A 19,175-nucleotide genomic window follows, 5' to 3' on the forward strand; every position below is an offset into this window, starting at 1 on the left:
ATCCCCAGGACCCACATGATGGGAAGATTGTTCTGTAGATTGTTCTCCAACCACATGAATACTGTAGTACATGTGTCCACACTTTCTCCCACACAAATAAACAAGTTTGTTTGTTTGTTTTTAAAGAAGATATCATTTGGGCCTAAGAGACAGTAATCCAAAAGGAGAACACTACAGGAAAGGTTAGAACGGCTACATAGTTGTTGTCTTAGATGCTCTTACTATCAGCTGTTTCATCTAAATACTGCCAGTATGTTTGAATGCCGTCTGAAGCTTACTACAGAGGAACTGTTAAACAAGGCTATGAGTGCCACCTTTTGGTGATCAAGTATTATGAAAAATGCTTATCTGTATGAACCAAGCAGAGACCATCAGAAACGTATCTCATGTGGAGGGGAACTTAAGACAGCGGCTTTAACATCTGTTTGAAATGAAGGCTGATGGCCTGGAGCTGCGTGGCAGGCTGCAGGGAGGCAGCTCTGGGGTGGTGAGCCTCAGACCCACTCGTGCAGGATAAGTCGTGGCTTGAACTGCTTCGGCATCACTCAGGCAGAGGAGGGAGTGGCTATGGAGTTCACTGTTTAACGCAGAATGAAGGGAAACCATGGATGATTTTGTCTAAAACTAGCACTTATTCTTCAAAGGATTCCTAAGAAAATGCAATATGCTAGAAGAAACTGGAATAGCTAATCAAGAACCAAAGAGCTGATAAAAGGCATGAGTCTGAGAAGACCCCACTGTTCTAGGGCTAACTAAAGCTTCACTGTCCAGGTGAACGGATACTGGTGTACAAAAACAGCTAGTCTGTGTGAATTGAGGGAAAGCTCAAATAAAAAATAATAAATTGTACACAGAGACAGGGAAGTAGTTCATAACAGCTAAAATTTCCTTCCCTAAGAACAGAACAAAAATTTAAGGATATATAAAGCTCAATGACTTTTTTTTTTTTTTTAAATTACAGCCCCCTTGCCAGGAATGCTGGTGAAAAGCCTGGATTTAGAAGTGGCTGCCACATACTCAGCTTAGTTTTAGCTAGATTTGAACAGAACATTTAGTCCTTCCTTGTGTCTAAAGAACAACGTGGGGTTTAATTTGATGGACACCATAGAAAGTTCTCAAATGAAAGTTGCTTTGGAATATTTGGAGAAAGGCATCACTATAGCCAATATTCTTATGAAAAATATTTCTACATATTTTACACACACACACGTACATGCACACACACACACACACACACTCACAAAGTAACACACAACTCAGGAGTGAAGAACACACTAAATTTCAGTTGTCCGCAGTGCTATAATAATCCTTCTGTACACAGTGGAAATTACTCTGTGATTGGTTTAATAAAGAAGCTGACTTGCTAAAAGCTGGACTGGATAAGGTTAGATGGGAGAACCAGACTAAGGACACGGGGAAGAAGAAGGATGGAGTCAGGAATGCCAGTGAAATATGGAGATGCAAGATGAAAGAGGCAACGGCATGTGGCAGAATGTAGATGAACAGAAATGGGATAATTTAAGTTGTAAGAGCTAATTAATAATAAGCCTGAGCTATTGGCCAAATATTTATATTAATATTGAGTCTCCATGTTAGTTATTTGGGAACTAGTGGACGGGAAAGAAACATCTGCCTACACCCCAGATCTCCCACTGGGTTTCATGTTGTCCAGCCTGGCTTTGAACTCCTGATTCTCCTACCTCTTTCTCCCAATGCCATGTCATAGGAATACACCACCATGTCCAACTCAGGATGTTGTATTTTGTACAAGTCAAAAGGTCTTATGGATCAACAAGTACTGCAGTGGTAGACTGCATACTCAGAATACATGAGGACCTCAGTCAAAGCCAACACCAAAAACGAGAATAAGACAGGTAGCGTATCACACAGTTTTAATACTAACACTCAGGAGGCAGAGACGGAAGGATCTTTATAATTTGAGGCCAACCTAGTCTATATATCAAGTCTCCAGGCCAGCCACAACTACAGAGTGAGACCTTATCACAATTAGTAAATTAATTGATTAGTTAATTAAAGAGTTTAAGATATTCCCTAAATAAAAAAGGTTATATGGAGTATAGCAGTTAAAAAGCTGAAGCTGGCTCGGTGACTCATGACTATAATCTCAGCATTGGAGAGATTGAGTTGGGAGTGTTGCTATGAATTTAAGGCCAGCATAAGCTACAGAGTAAGACCTTGTCTAGATTTAAAAACAAACAACAGACAAAAAAAAAAAAAAAAAAAAAAAAAAAAAAAAAAAAAAAAAAAAAAAAAAAAAAACAGAACAAAACAAAAAAACAAAAGCAAAACAACAAAGCAAAGTAACAGATTCTGAGGTCTCTGCCTCCCATCTCCCGGTAGGAGCCCTGGGCTGCTACCACATCCTCAGGCTTGCTCAACAGGTGCTTTAATGCCCTGAACCATCCATCTCCCCAAGCCATTTGCACTTTCTCTTTTCAAAAGCAACTGTCTTAGCTGGAGTTATTATTGCTGTGACGAAACACCACAGCCAAAAACAAATCGGGGAGGAAAGAATTTGCTTGGCTTACACTTCATGCCACTGTTCATCATTGAAGGAAATCAGGACAAGGTACTCAAATTGGGCAGGAACCTGGAGGCAGGAGCTGATGCAGAGGCCATGGAGGGGTGCTGCTTACTGGCTTGTTCTTTATGGCTTACTCAGCCAGTTTTATTATAGATCTCAGGACCACCAAGCCCAGAGGTGGCCCCACCCATAACGGGCTGAGCCTTCCCCATCAATCACTAATTAAGAAAATGCCTTACTGGCTTGCTTATAGCCTGATCTTATGGAGGCATTTTCTCAACAAAGGCTTCCTCCTCTGTTGATGATTATACCTTAGGTTAAGCTGACATTAAACTAGTCAGTACAACATTTCCTCAACTTTAGAAGTCAAATATACTAACAATAATTTCAGCTTGGCTTTCTCTTTGTGTCCCTGGGAAATACATTCTTATTTCTGCTTGCCTTTGAACATTGTATCATAATTCTGAACCATAGGTTTCTACAGTGATTTTAAGAATGGCAAGGAGTTCTGGGAGCAAGCTGAAGCAAGTCATGCTGGGCTCAATGGGAAATGGAAAGGTAATTAAATATCGTTAGACTTTTCTCAGCCAGGGTATAAATGTCCCCTGGGTTTATACTTTAAGGAAATAAATGGGAAAACAAAACAGGGATTAAACAAACAAACAGGATAAAAAACACTATGTAGCCTTCATTGGCCTGTAATTCACTATATAGAGCCATGTTGGTCTTAAACTCACAGAGCTCTGTCTACTTCTGCTTCCTGAATGCTATGATTACAGGAGCATGCCACCATGCCCAGCAGAGACAAACTTTTTGACTTTTTTACATTTAACATCTAAATATCCCAAGGAAATAGAAAGACCAGTGGTGACTTTGTTAAATTAAGCAAAGTTTTCATGTCAAAATTTATGATTATTCTGCTCACACATGGCTTCTGTGGATAGTTCTGATATAAAATAAAAACATCTAAATTGAAGCACCATGTTTCACTTTCAGAGCATCCTGTGGAACTTGGAAGGCTTGGCTTGAAACACTTATATTTTTTGCAGAGTTCCACCTAGAACATTCTCCTTAGGAACCTGAGTTCAGGAGAGGCACTCCTCCCTAAGGAAGCCCAAGGAGCAGCAGGGAATGGTTCACATGGTAGAAAAACCTAGGTTCAGACCACAAATGGTCACCAAATTTCTAGCTGTGTAAATGAGGGCACCTTGGACTTCTGGGCATATCCCTGCAGTAGAGACTAAGTGCCCAGTCAACTTAGCAGGATACATAGTAACACATAAGTAGGATACATAGAAATGGTAATTTGCTTTTGGAGGTGGGCGTGACACAGTTGCTAACAAGAGGGAACAAAGCCCCTTACCTGTTAGGTTGGAAGGAGACTTGGTCATAACCTGTGAGCTCACACAGGTCCTTCTCAAGCTCTTGGAAAAGCTGCTGGTATCCCTGGGCTTGGTCCAGAGGCACAAATGGGTGGATGTTAGCAAATTCTTTCCACGTGATGGGCTGAAGAGCAAGAAGAGGAACATAAGCATATGTACACTGTAAAAGTAACGATGATTTTAAAGATGATGATGATGATGACCAACACCAAGAATGGCACCAAGCAGCCAGGGACTATCAAGGCACTCAGAATGTGCATCTGGTTTCTCTGCACACCCTAACGAAAGAAGAACTATTACTATCTACACTGTACAAGTGCGACATAGAAGCCACAAAGAAAGCTCAGACAGAAACATTGTTCTACCTATCCAGGAGCAGAAAGGTCCCAGAACAGACTTACATCCATGAAGCAGCGAGTTTAGTCAAACTCTTGCATGTGCACACATGCATACATGTAACTGTCTTTTCACTGAGCAGAACCAGTCATGGACAGGAATGCAAACAGGAAAGGCCCTTCCTAACACAACCTGAAATTAGTTCCTTTGCATAAAATGATTTGCAACATCAGACTAATCCAAGAAATAAAAGGAATACATTAACTCTACTGGAACAATCTTGGCCTTGCAAAGATAAGCAACACTCACAACACCATGTTAATCAAATAAACTTAAACCTCAGGTCTCACCCTTCTGATATTGTGAGTGGATTTCTAAAGAGAGGTATTTGTGTGTGTGTGTGTGTGTGTGTGTGTGTGTGTGTGTGTGTTTGGTTTGTGAACGCAAGGTCTTGCCTTTGCTTTCCAAGTGCTGGGATTATAGGCTTGCAACTGACAAAAGTTTACTTTAGCCTTTTAATCTTTTTTTCTGTTGTAACTAAGAAGCAAACCACAGCAGATGGATACCTGGCAAGTGCTCTACCACTGAGCCAATCTCTAGCCCACGCAAACATTCTTAAGTCTACCTCTGAGGCTAGCTACAAACTGAAAAAAAACAGAAGTTTTTAAAAGCCCAGATTTAGAAAACAAAACAAACAAACAAACAAAAATTAGTCACCTATTTTAATTTAAAAGAAAAATTAATTTTACAGAGTTTGCAAGACAACGCAGTGATGAAGTTGCCTGATGACCTGACTTTGATCCCTGGAGCCCACACAGTGAAGGAGAGAACCATTGTGCACTGTGGCTTTCATATGCAAGTGCACACACAATAAACAAACCCATAAAAGATACTAACAGTAATAATAATTTTATACAGCTGGGCATGGTAGACATGTTTGTAGATCCAGGCACTTGGGACACTGATCTGGGGCCACTATTTTAATCATTGGCTTTAAAACTATCCAGAGGTTAGTTTTAAAACTTTGATAATAAGAATACATTTTACCCATAAATTTTTTGGTTGTTTTGTTTTTTGAGGCAGAATTTCTCTGTCCTGAAACTCAATTTTTAGACCAGGTTAGCGCTCAACTCAGAGATCTGCCTGCCTCTGCCTCCTGAGTGCTGGGATTAAGGGCATGCTCACCACACCTGGCTTTATCCATAAATTTAACTGATGAAGTTGTGAGAAATATCAGGGTCTCTGGCAATCGCAGAACGGCAAAGTAAAGGATCATAAAGCACACAGTCACAGTTCAGGTAGGCTTTTTTTTTTCATCCACTTCTGTACAAACTGGAAATCTGTCCGTAAGTACCCGCTTTGTAGACAAGACCTACTTACTGTGAGTTCGGAGGAGCTATTGAGCTTCATCGTGCAGGATCCCTTGAAGAAGCAGATCCAAGAAGCATCGCATTAATGATTTTCTGCAGCCCATCTATCAACCCTCCCACCCCCCGCCAGGTACTGCTTCTTTCCCCCTTGCATTGTATTAGATACTACGCTGCACGGGAGGAAGTGAGAAGAAAGGCCACAAGCAGCTACCAATGGAATCATGCTGTGAACAAGGGAGATGTCTTTGTTCTCTAGCTTCTTCATGTACCGGACAAGATTGGTTTCCGAGTGATAGCTGTGAACATAAAATAACACAAGGTCAGAGCCATTGAATTAGAGTCCTGCTGATCCTCATCCACAGTAAGAAAGGAGTGCTACCTCCAAAGCCACGTTAATGGCTTGTCAGAGGGAAGGACGGAGATTCTGGTGGACCTTAGCGCATACCTGAGCTTAAAGAAGCTACCTTTAAGAAGGCAAGAACACTGGGAAGGAGACAGAGTTCCTGAGATGAGCTTCAGCCTAACAAGGACATCTGCAAATTCCCCTCCCCATCCCAGGACAGTAGAAAACGGCCAGAAGACAAGGTAAGCTTGACTCACATCAGAGATGGGCTATGTCTGGTACTAGTGAGCCAGGCTGAGGGGCAATAAAAACTCGGGACCTATACTGGTCAGCTCTCCCAAGTTCCCTAGTTCATTGCCAGAACACAAAATGCAGAATCTATGGAAGCCACACAAACCTGTTGAACACCTGATGTGTGAGAAATGGGCTGGTTCTCTTGAATGAAGACCCTAGGATCCCTCTCCTGTTCTCTCCCATGCTTTCAGCTACCAACTCCTACAAGAGAGATCGAGGAAACTGAAGGACAGGGTCAAGGCTGGAAGCTTCCAGGCTAGATTAAAAATTCAAAAGACAAATGTATCAAGACATTCACGTAAAAAAAACAAACTAATTAAACACTTAGAAGAAAATAAAGAGACAGATATACAGGATTTTATATATGAATGTATGTAATATGATTTAGCAATAGTTTCTTATTCTTTGTTATTATTTGTTTGAGACAAGGCCTCACTGTGTAGTCCTGGCTGTCCTGGCACTTGCTATGCAAATATGCTCTCCCTGAACTCAGAGGTCCACCTGCTCTACCTCCCAAAGGCTGGGATTAATGGTATGCATTGTGCCACTAGGTCTAGCTTTAACAATGATTTCTTAAGCACTTACACCAAAAGCGTGAGTAGCAAAAAAAAAAAAAAAAAGATAACTCGCATCACATAGGGAACACCTAGGTCTTTGTGTTCACAAATATGTACTAGGAGAAGCTGGAATGCTAAGCACATAGGGTTGGTCTTTCAGGGAAGGAATTTAAAATCTGTTTTCTCCTAGGAAGGCTGGGGCAGATGGACTTTCGTGTGCTATCTTCAATGTCTTCACAGCTGGAGACTTTTCCAGCTTATTTCCGGATCCTTATTGTGAATTTGTTTTTTCTCAATCAATCATAAACAAATTGGGTTTTCTCAGCCAAACTCTAGAAACACTCTTTATGGACTTTACAGAGTTTCTATATAGTTATATGTGATCTGTATTTAGCTTAATGTGTTCCTCAAGGAGATTTATGTATGCCTTGTTGTATACTCAGGATTGAGTTAATCATCACCAGAATAATTTTCACCAAATTGTGCTGTGCCTTAATGCTCCTAAAATAAACCACCTAGGATCAGACTCCAAAAGTTTGAACCAAACTGGCAAGAGCTGAGTTGTGTTGAGTCAAAGTGCCTTCTTGCTGCCCTCAGCTCTTCTCCCTGCGGGCATGAAGGTCACAGAGATCATTGTAGACTTCTACTGCATTAAAATTAAAAACATTTAAGAGGCTGAGTTCGTAGCTAAATTGGTAGAATGCTCCTGAAGTGTGCATGAGAGCTGCATTCCATCCACAGAACAACACAGACTGGTCGTGTGACACCCACCATAATCCTAGTGCAAGGGAGGTAGAGACAAGAAGATGAACAGATCAGTCTTTATGAAGAGAGAGAGAGAGAGATGACTCAGTGGTTAAGAGCACTAATTGCTTTCCCAGAGTATCCCAGTTCAGTTCCCAGCACCCACATGGTGGCTCACAATTCTCTGTCACTCCCATTCCAGGGAATCTGACACCCTCTTCTGAGCACATATATTCATACAGGCAAAGAACTCATACATGTAAAATAAAGCTAAATAAATCTAAAAAAAAAAAAAGTTGTTCAATGGTTGGTTACCCTAGACCATGTCTGTTGAGACAACAACAACGACAACAAATTAAAATAAGTAAATAAGAACATTTGCATTGTGGGCATTGCTCAGGACCTGATCACTTGCCTTACATAAGCAAGGCCCAAGTTAAAAAAAAATAGTACATTCGACCAAAAGAACAGCAATCAAGAGCTGTAAATTAAGGACTCTAGCTCAGTAGTCAAGTCCTTACTTGTCCAGTGTGTGTGAGGTCCTGAGTTCGATCACTAGCACAATGAAAGAAATAGGCAAAAATAAAAAATATTTTTTCATCAGTGATATTATCCAGAGAGCTAAGAAGCTGCTCAAATAACGGGAGAAAATGTAGGTAAATCAAAGACTTTTATGTCTACAATATCTACTTAAATGTGTGGCCTGTTCCTCTTCCCTCTTTGTTAATGGGATAGGTGTCGGTTTGTTTTGTTTTTGTTAACTTGACCCAAACTTGGAAGAGGGAATCTCAACTGAAGAATTGCTTCCGTCAGATTGGCAAGCCTCTGGAGCACTTTCTTGATTAAGGATTGATGGGAGAATAGAGGGTCTGGCCCACTATGAAGGTCGCCACACTGGGCAAGAGGGCCTGGATTGTGTGAGAAAGTGAGCCAGTAAGCAGCCTTCCGTCATGGTTTCCACCTGTGTTCCTGCCCTGACTCCTCTGCATGATGTACCACGCCTTCCTGCCTCTACATTGTGTTTGGTCAGAGAACACTATCAGAGCAACAGAAAACAAAGGGAAACATACAATTATCTTGAGTCTTGTATTAACGACTCCAGAAACATCCCTCAAATGCATACAGATCAACGACCTTAAGGAAAATCAGTCCAGGGCTCTCCAGGTGAAAGTGTTTACTTGGTCCTATTCAGTTTATAGGATTCAACATTGGGGGAGCATTGTGAAGCTTCTTGATAGTTTATGCTCGGTATCTGGGGCTGACTAATGCACTGTGGGAGGAATTTCAAGCTTCTGTAATAAAAGCTTCCTTTCATTGGCTCATTCAGCAGATATTGACTAAAGTCACAGCCACGCAACAAGCCATGGAGAAAGCGCAGAGTGCTCTGGGTAGTTCTCGCCAGAGGTCTAGGGAGCCATTGACTTCTCTCTCTTCAAGCCTATGGGAGGGTAACCCCGCACCTTGCTCACCCCTGAGAGTTCTCACCAGAGGTCAGAGGAGCCACTGACTTCTATCTCTTCAAGCCTATGGGAGGGTCACCCCGCACCTTGGTCAACCCTGATAGTTCACGCTGTGGACACCCACTCAGCCATGCAGAAGTGACTCGGTGCTGCAGGACTGTCTCTCCTCCTGACCTTTTATGACTTCTTCCCCAGGAGAGAGAGGACGTCTGGACCCACCCTCCTCTTTCAGATCTTAGTGTAGGAAACTTATCCAAGCTCCGGTGAAAAACTGATCCATTCTGCTCAGTTTCCTCATGGACCAGGCTGGGTTTATATGTCTGGCTCCTCACTGGTCTATACACTTAGAAGAGGCGGAGACCATGTCCAATTTGCTGTCATAATAATCTCATGGCATAGCCAATAACCTGGCATATATTACATCCTTGAAAATTACTCTCTAAATGAGTGAGTATAGTAAATTTCTCAGAATACAATGTCACGAATCTTTGTACTGAAGTCAGAGTGCCGCATCACTAATAATCCACCTAACCTGGATGCACTGGCCTGCCTAGAGTCTGTTAACAGTGACTTTTCTCTATCAGCAGTCACAGGGAAAAGGGGACAGGCAGCGCCATAATTGGAACAGCAGACTGGCCACTGCTACCCTTGAGCCTGTTCTCACTCAGATTCAGGCCCACAGAAGGCAGAGTCCAGCCCTTCTTGACACCACGTCTTTACTTACTGCGGATGACTCACAGCCAAAGATCCACAGTAAATCGTCCAGATCCTTCTCGGTGACTGTTTCATCCAAAGAGATGCCGAGCTACAAAATCAAAAAGCAAAAGGAAATCATCCGCTCCCATCTCCAGACCACTGGGGGAGGGGGGGGATGGACGATGACGATGGGACAGGACTCTACGAGATACCAAGCAAAGCGGGGGTGGGGGGAGTCCTGATCAAACTCCTCATGCACTCTAGAACACCAGAGTACCGTTAGGCCATACTGATCTTTAAGGGAAAGTGACTAGACCAGTCTTCAACTTGTCTGGCAAGCCACCTGTGGAACTAACAGTCTGATAACTTTAGGATGTTCCCATAGGAACTAAACGTGGGAAGTTTTTCATCCTTTTGTTCATTTTGTTATCTAACTTAGAGTCTTATTTATGAACAGTCCCAAACACAAAACCATTCTTGAGAAAAGCTGAGGACAATTTATTCTTTGAAAAAGTCACAGTACAACAAGTTGGAGATTTAAAACATTACAAAAAATGGGACTCTAAATCCCAATGTTTGTTAAACAAAATAGAAGGTGTGTCATGAGAGAATCCATGAAAGCACAAAGAACTGATTAAAAATACTAAGTATTAAACTACAGCAAAACCCTGTCTCGAAACACATACCCCCCCAAATACTAAGTATTTCACTTACTGTGCCGTCTTCAAAGAGTCGAAAGTTGATCTGCCTCTGAGCTGCTCTGCCCAATACCTCCTTCACTGAACAGCCACACTGAACCTTCAAGGTGTCAAAGAACAGGTTGTGCTGGAGTTGATGTCCGGCTCGTTTGAGACCTAGACAAGTCAGGGGACACACTCATCTCTAACAGTGCTCTGGGCCACAGCCACTAACATCCCAGACATCAGGAGGTGACCCCTACTGTAGGTTGTTCCTCTCCTGGCCAGGATATTGGTGGCTGTTTTAAAAGGGTATTAAATGAATTTATTATTGTGTTATAAAAAAAAATCATGAAACACATATCAAACAAGGGAAGAAAAATTACCAGCCAATCAGCTAGAAATAAGTTTTGATGTATATATTAGAAATGGCTGTAATGTGTGTGTGTGTGTGTGAGAGAGAGAGAGAGAGAGAGAGAGAGAGAGTTTGCTTGTCTATAGAACAGTTCCCCATATAATTATTTTCAATAACTATCTAGTAAGTAGTCAAATGTATGGATGTACCATTATGTAATTATGTGTTTTGAGCATTTAATCTACTTCCAAGACTGGACAATTTATTGTAAACAAGGTTTCAAGGGACAATCTTTTCACACATATCTGATTACTTCCTTTAGATAAATTTCTAATAGTAGGGTAGCTGGATCATACTGTAGGCACAATTTTTAAGTTGGTTTTTGGCTGTTGCTTTGGCAGTTAAAACTTGTTAGTCAAATGCACTTATCTGTGTGTGTGCAATGTGTGCATGTGGAGGCCAGAGGTCAACATTGTCTTCTTCTGTCCCTTTCTACCCTTTTGTTTGCTTGTTGTTGTGGTTGTTGCTTTTGACACAGGGTCGAATTCAATCTGAAACGTATCACTTCAGTTAAACTAGTGGGCTAATAAATACCAGGGATCATTAGTCAGTATTTCTCCACTGCTAGGAGGATTATGGCACAATCTGGCCACACCCCAGCTTTTAAAGAGGGGTCTGAGGATCTGAACTATGAAGGGACACTAGCCCACTCGAACATGTGGCTCTGGCAGGCCTTGCCCTTCTCCCCCATCCCCTATTCCTTGCTAAAAACTATCATATTGCATTCCTAAGGCTACTCCCCAAGGTCTATTCCCTTCTTTAGCCAATTCCTCCTCCTGAGGCTGACTACCAAGGTCCAGCTATCAAAGTATTGAAATCAGCAATCAGAAGTCCTCTTTGGCTCACCTAATTAACATGTCCAATTAAAATTAAACACTTCCTCTTTTTTTTTTTTTTTTGGTTTTCGAGACAGGGTTTCTCTGTGGCTTTGGAGCCTGTCCTGGAACTAGCTCTGTAGACCAGGCTGGTCTCGAACTCACCGAGATCCGCCTGCCTCTGCCTCCCGAGTGCTGGGATTAAAGGCGTGCGCCACCATTGCCCGGCTAAGCACTTCATCTTAATGGGATGTTCCCCCTTTTACCTTTATAAGCTGCCAATTTCCTATGTGCCACGTCTGTCTCCTCTCTATTGAGTCCTTTGGTCTCTGGGGAAATTCCTGACCCCTTTCCCTTTTCCCCTTCCCCTTTCTCACTCTTCCTCATCCCTGTCTTGGTCCTTTATCCCTGCCCTTTGTCCCTCTAGGGCAAATAATCTGCTTTGTGCTGAGAACTTGGTCTGAGAACTTAATCTTGGGGGTATCTTGAGCCAACTTCAAGGCCTTGTGTTTGTGATACCTTCTTCCCCACATCCTAAAACCTTTTTATACACACTGTTGGACTGTCATCCATAAAAAACGACGCCAATAAGGTATTAACATTTCTTAATTTTTACCAACATAAAGGGAAAAGGGCTGAGAGTCTAATTCAGTGGTAAACATGCCTAGGGTCCTGAACTTCATCCCCAGAAGAAACTAAATCCCCATACAAAAACTAAAAATTAAAAACAATAAAGCAGTATGCGTGGATGGCATGTGTCTGCAGTCTCATCACTTGCAAGGCACAGGCAGGGGATGATAAGTTCAAAGGTTATCTTCAGCTCCATCATAAGTTTGAGGCTGTCTGACCTACACGAGACTTTGTCAAGAACCCAACAAAAAGATAAAAGAGTTCCTGGATTAATAATCGGGTTGAAATTATATGAGACCACTGGTCACTTGTTTGTATACTTATCTATTTCTAAATTGTATAATGACTTTTGCTCATTTTCTCATAAAAAATGTTCATTGTGTCTTCATATTTGGGGTGAGAAAGATAAATAACTTCATCTATTACAAATATCAGCACTCACTGAGTGTGGTGACACACTGTACTCAGGAGGCAGAGACAGAAGGATCACCATGATTCAAGGTCTGTTTGGTTTACACGTGAATTGCAGGCCAGCCAGGGCTACACAGTGAGACACTGTCTAAGAAAAAGAAAAGAATAAGAGTATGTCATCTTGTCATAGATGTTCAAGATATTGTCCTCTTTCTTATCTGACCTTTGTTTGTATTCGGTGTTGGATACCCCCACCCCCTTCATGGGCTTAGTCACACGTATCAATCTTGTTACGCTGGGAACACAACCGACTCACCTTCAGACAAAATCAGCGTGGCATTGTGAACCCTTTTAGCAATGTGCTTCAGCCCATGGGAACCATGGTAAATGGCAAACATGGCAGCCATGTTGGCCAAGAGGGCCTGAAACAAGAAAGAGCATTTATGGAATCAACAATGTGCAACGAGTCGGAAAACGGGTGGTGGGAGGAATGACTGAGGTAGGATGTCCAAACACAAAATAAAGAAAAACGAGCCCAAATGACTTAATATCCTGCATTCTCTGTGACAGTTGAGGACCATTAGAGAGCCTGAGGGAAAAGAGTGTTGAAGTCATCATCCTAACCCTCATAAAGGGGTCTCACTGGCACAACAGGACCATGTCAGTCATGAGGGGAAAGAAGACTGCCGTCAGCACCGCCAGGCAGTATCTACTGTTGGGAGACAGTAGAGTCATACTGACCTCAGTGAGGAAAATGTGAGATTTGGGGGTTTTATGCGAAATTAAGCATTTCTTCAAGAATCAAAACAAGAAGCAATTTTCAAACACCCACCATCTCCAAGAAAAGAATTCCTCTGAAGCTATAGAGTAATTAACTTCAGTAACCAAGGAATCAGCGAGGGGAGGGGAGAGAGGTAAAGCACTCACACCAAGTAAAGGGCCTGTGTTTAGATCCCTAGAACCCACATGAAAACAGACACAGAAATTCAACACCTGACCACAGGGGTGTCCCCTGTTTCCAAGAAAAGTAAGAGAGGTGTGGGGAGGCACAAAACATGGTGACAGTTTTTATATCCGTTAGGCCACAAGTTTCTAGAAAAGTTTAAAATATAATGCATTAATAGACTTTCAGAGATTAAAAAAAAATACCCACGCTCCATCAGTGACGCAAATCTGAGAGACACTCAGGGGGGACCACACGATGCTAACCGGGAAAATGCAGGCCTAAGAAAAACAACTGACACAGCAGTAATAGACAATACACAAAGAGAGCGGAGGGGAAAGCCCAGGAAAGGTCAGCCACGCCTTAGCACAAGAACAATGGCAGCCTTGCAAAGACTCTGGCGTGCTGTGAGCGATCATAGAACAGGTCAGGAAAAGGAACACTCAAATGAAAAACTAGACAGTCAGCAAATGAAAAGACAAAAATTGGGGAAGACAGACCGCGGCCATCCCCAAAGCAAACATGACTTTCTTTCATAACTGCTGAAAATAGACAGAAACGATGACATGAGCTATATAGAAACTAAAGGAAATGAAGATGAAGCAGCCACGTAGCTTTGTTTGTTGTAGACAGCCCGGTACATGATTTTCAAACTTTGAAGCAAAAGGAACACTAAGATGGCTCAGTAGGTAAAAGAACTGCCATGCAAGCCTAAGTTTGATTTCCAGATTCTACAGTGGAAGGGGAGAACTGATTCATGCAAGTTGTCCTCTGGCCTCCACAAGTGTGCCATGGCACACATGCATCTACCTCCCCCCCCCCCCACGTGCTCACGTGCATACATACATAAATAAAATATGATTTTAAAAAAATAGGTACTGGGAAGATGGTTCCGCAGTTAAGAGCACTGGGTACTCTTCCAGAAGACCAGAGAGATCTGCCTGCCCCTGCATCCTGAGTGCTAGGATTGAAGGCATGTACCACCATGCCTGGCTGTACTATTTGTGGTGGTAGCGGTGATGGTAGTAATGGTGTTGTTGTTGGGGTGTGTACTGCACACGCTGAGCCTCCGCTGAGTTTCTAAAATTGACTCAAGTCCTGAAGCAACTTCAAGGAGGTCAGAAGCCCACGAATCACTACCTTTCTCCTGTCAATTTCAAGAACCCTTTTCATGACTCTCAACAGAATATTCTATGACTAGCAGAAGATGCCTGTCTGGACCTTCCCCTCTATCACGTCATCTCTGCCCTCCTGGCCTCCTTCTTGGAGATCTTCCACTGTAGCTCAAAGAGATGGTGTCACATTTCCACCCATATGGACTGCCCCATGGCTAAGAAATCAGATACCATAAGCCCAGTACTTCATAATAAATACGCTCAAAGCACATGGGGATTAAAGGGCAGCTTTGGAGCCTGTCCTGGCACTAGCTGTTGTAGACCAGACTGGCCTCGAACTCACAGAGATCCACCTGCCTCTGCTTCCTGAGTGCTGGGATTAAAGGTATGTGCCACCACTGCCCAGTAATGAAGTCTTTTTTAAGATTTATTTTTATTTATCTGTAGGTGTGTTCGTATGCATGTGCATGTCTTTGTGAATGCATGTGACGTGTGTTCAGGTGTGCTCAGAGGCCAGAGGAGGGCTTTGGATCCCCTGGAGCTGGACGACTTGGATCCTCTAGAGAAACAGGTTAACCCTTAACCCCTGAGCCATCTCTCGGGCCCCAAGGTTGTGCTTTTTATCGTATTGTTAATCAGGATGAAATGAATGCACGGGAAACGTATGTGACACAGGACAGCAGTCGGATGCAGGACCAGGCTTCTCCGGCCACAAGATCTCCCATCACTATTGAACATGTGGTTCAGCCGCTGGAGAATGAACACAGCAGTCAGGTTGGATACGACACTTACCTGTGCAGTGCAGATGTTGCTGGTGGCTTTGTCTCTCCGGATGTGTTGTTCTCTGGTCTGAAGAGCAAGGCGATACACTTCTTTCCCCGTCGCGTCCCTGAGTCAAGACAACACACGTACTCAGCACAGGTAATCACAGCCCAGGACTGTCCGAGATGTACCTGCGTTCCCAGCTGAAGGGGATTCAGCGGATTGGTGTGGGTGCAAGCTCAGAAAAAAACCAACTTCCAAATGTCCATTTTCTCAACAGGACTATCTATAGGTTTGCAATTTGAACTTCGAGGCACTGAGGCATGTATAATAAAGCCTGGAGCAGTGAAAGAAAATTTTCCAGGAATTGCTCTGCCTAACAGGGTGATGGGACCAGGGAGTATGTCACTCAATCTCCGGGGCTGATAGAGGGGAAAGGGTGATAAAATGAGAAAACAGAATTTCTCCACTAGGGGTTTGAAGAAAACAGAAGAGGAATGCTAACAGTCTCGCTACTTAGCTCATAAAGACTTCCCTTTTCATGTAATATATAAATGGACATAGATGATATAGATGATAGACAGATACAGACGAAGATGGATGAAGGTAGATATAAATATTAGATGATAGATAGATACAGATAGATTATATGTAGGTTGAGAGAAAAATAGAGATAGATAGATAGATAGAGAGATAGATAGTTTTGGGGGACTATGATAAAACTCAGATTTCCCCAGCACAAATCTTAACCTAGGAAGGAAGCACCAACAAAGAGAAGCCATCAAGTTTCAAAGTCACATGGCAGAAACCTTCAGACACCAACTGAATCACACTCAGTTTATGCTTTTAATACCTTTCTGCACTTGTATTTGGTGTGTGTGTGTGTGTGTGTGTGCGTGTGTAAAAGACAACTCACATAAGTGAGTTCTTCCTTCCACAATGGGATATATAAGAACTATCTGGTTAGACATAAAGCACTTAACATGTGCAGATCTCCCCAGACCTCATCAACTGAGATTCCCTGTCCATGGCTACACTCAGACCTTACAAAGGATACATACACTTTTTCATACTGTCTGAATTACAGTGTGCAGAAGTACTGGCGCACACCCAAGATGGACTCCCTCTTCTTAGTTGGTGTTGTACTTGTCTTTAATCTACTTGACAGGGGCCAATTACATTTGGAGCAAAATTAGAGAAAAAGAACAGGGAGGTGAGGGAGAGGAGGCTGGAGAGGTGGCTCAGCTGTGGAATACTTGCTGCCCTTCTAGAGGACCTACCTGATTTGTTTCCTAGCACCCACAACTCACAACTGTCTATATTTCCAGCTTCAGGGGATCCAATGCCCTCTTCTGGTCTTCTACAGACACATGGCATATAGTCATACACACACACACACACACACACACACACACACGCACGCACGCACGCACACACACACAGAATGAAAATAATTCTTTAATTAAAAAGGAAAGAGAAAGAACAGGGAAGGTCAGAATTGCAATGAGGGCTGTGACACTTTACCTTGTCACCCCCACCATCCTTCCAGGCATCATCCTCACCAGGCTTTCTTTGACAGCAAAAAAGGCTGCATGTGGTCCCCCATAGCCCAGTGGCACTCCAAACCTCTGGGAGTTGCCCAGGGCAATGTCCACGCCAAACTCTCCAGGTGGCCTCAGAATACACAGAGCTAAAAGGTCAGTGGCACAGCAGGTCAGGCTCTGGAGAGGGAATGGAGAAGCGATCAAGGTTATTACCTTCTCCTGAGCTGTGAAGCCCCAGGAGATGTTTCTACCACAGACACACTGGCAAGGAGGGTGCATTTCGGGAACTCCATTTGCTCGCGCATTCATCCACGCAACAAAGATTTACTGGATGCCGCTGAGCCCCACGGATTAGTGGATGACATTAGCAACAGGAAGGGTCAGGGCAAGGGAATTTCACCATTCCGTGTGGTAACTGTAAAGGAACTAAAATAAACCAGAAGGATACACATGGAAAGTAGGACTACCTTCCTGGGCTTACCTACCCCAGTCTGATGGGCTCTTTCTACAAGGTCTGTGAAGTCCTCCACCTTCCCCTCAGTGTCTGGGTACTGGAACAGCACCCCACTGACATCTTTGCCACTGAAATCCATTTCATGTGGTAACTTCAGCTCGACGAGCACCCCCCTATATCTGTAAATACAAGGGGAAATTTTTCCTTTATTATTATTATTTTTAGTGTGTGTATGTGATGTGTGTGTGAGGGCATGTATGCATGTGTATGTGTATACAGGTGTGCACATGTGTGTGATGTGTTTGTGAGTGCAGATTCTCACGCGTCAAGGCACATGTGAAGAGGTCAGAGGACGACATTTGAGAGTGAGCTCTTTCTTCTGCCGTGGGTTCTGGTGATAGAGCTCAGGCTGCTAGACCAGCTGAGCCATCCTGCTAGCCCAGAAAATGTAATGAGCACCACATTATTTCCAGAGAGACTGTATTTATTTCCTGTGCTTTCTCTCAGGGTCCCACTCCCAGCCCCCCTTCATCTCATACTTGGCCCTTCCTTGGTAGCCGTGCACCCCACCAACTCACACGCATGCCTCACTCTGCTCTGTGTGTGTGTGTGTGTGTGTGTGTGTGTATTTACCCACTGTGAGATCCTCTGACTTTTTCCTCCATGGTCCCAGGGATTGAGCCCAGGGCCTCACCCATTTGAGGCAAGTGCCCTAATACTGAGCTATAGCCCTGATGTCTAGTTGCGAAAGGTTTGTTCTACATGGCTCATTTTTGCCTCAGACTTGAAATCCTCCTGCCCCAAGCCAATTTGAATGTTTTAAGTTTTACCAAACGATGACAGAATAGCATGGAAAGTTACTACAGTGCAAAGACAGCTAAACTCGCTGTGCGTGTACCCCCAGACCCGACAGAGACTTCTGACAGGTACTTGGCAGAGACATCCATGGAAGAAAGGAGGGAAGAAAAGACAACTCAGCAAACTCAACGTAAAGCAGGTTCACGTCCAATCAGACTGGCAGCGGGAAAGAGAGGTGAGGTAGAGGGAGGATGCTATTACCCTTGGTTCAAAGCACAAATTAAATCAATTACTTGGCTCGAGTCTGGACAACGGCTATGGTCTGTGGGTGGCAACGAGGATCAACAAAAAACTTCTTCCTCTTGTTGTGTCTGTTGAAAAGAAAAAGTACATTCAAACGGGAACATTTCCAAAGGAGTTTCCGAATACTAGTTTTTGTTTGCTTTCTTGTTCGTTTTTGTTTTCTTTGTCTTTGTTGAGGCAGGGTCTTAGGTCTTCTCCAGGCTGGTCTTACTAAACTTCTGGTCCTCCTGCCTCCACAGTGCTGAGATGAGATTCCAGGTGTGTGTTGCTCAGCCTAGCATAGGTATTGCTGGGGTTAATCCTGGCCAAGTTCTCTACCAACTGAGCCACTTTGCCAGCACTGAACTCAGAGTTCCTAAGGAGGCAAAGCAGGAGGAAAAGTCTAGCATGGCGTAAGTAGAACTGGGTGGTTAATGACTGGGAGCTCCTGACTGCAGCCCATGGAAATTCAACTCTGTTCTAACATAACTTCACAAAAATCAATTAAAAAATCTATATGATAAAAAGAAAAGGGAAAATATTAGGTATAAGAGGAAATTGAAACAATTATCCCAAAAAAGTCTTCGAAAGTGCTACATCTT

At 43.1% G+C, this 19,175-nt stretch overlaps 1 protein-coding gene across 1 annotated transcript in view; it reads right to left on the reverse strand.

Moving 5' to 3' along the window:
* Gldc (glycine decarboxylase) overlaps window positions 1-19,175 on the reverse strand; it is a 69,565-nt gene that overhangs the window by 25,482 nt on the left and 24,908 nt on the right. The window contains exons 5-15 of the mRNA XM_050158318.1: window positions 18,585-18,662; window positions 17,525-17,672; window positions 17,020-17,216; window positions 15,526-15,622; window positions 12,992-13,097; window positions 10,442-10,581; window positions 9,756-9,836; window positions 6,374-6,471; window positions 5,845-5,929; window positions 5,644-5,685; window positions 3,909-4,051 (exon numbers count right to left, since the gene is read on the reverse strand). Coding sequence (XP_050014275.1) covers window positions 3,909-4,051; window positions 5,644-5,685; window positions 5,845-5,929; window positions 6,374-6,471; window positions 9,756-9,836; window positions 10,442-10,581; window positions 12,992-13,097; window positions 15,526-15,622; window positions 17,020-17,216; window positions 17,525-17,672; window positions 18,585-18,662 — 1,215 coding nt within the window. The remainder of the gene's footprint in view (window positions 1-3,908; window positions 4,052-5,643; window positions 5,686-5,844; window positions 5,930-6,373; window positions 6,472-9,755; window positions 9,837-10,441; window positions 10,582-12,991; window positions 13,098-15,525; window positions 15,623-17,019; window positions 17,217-17,524; window positions 17,673-18,584; window positions 18,663-19,175) is intronic.

Source organism: Alexandromys fortis, unplaced genomic scaffold, assembly GCF_014885135.2.
Source record: "Alexandromys fortis isolate MF-2015 unplaced genomic scaffold, M_Fortis_MF-2015_v1.1 scaffold_10, whole genome shotgun sequence".
Lineage (NCBI taxonomy): Eukaryota > Metazoa > Chordata > Mammalia > Rodentia > Cricetidae > Alexandromys > Alexandromys fortis.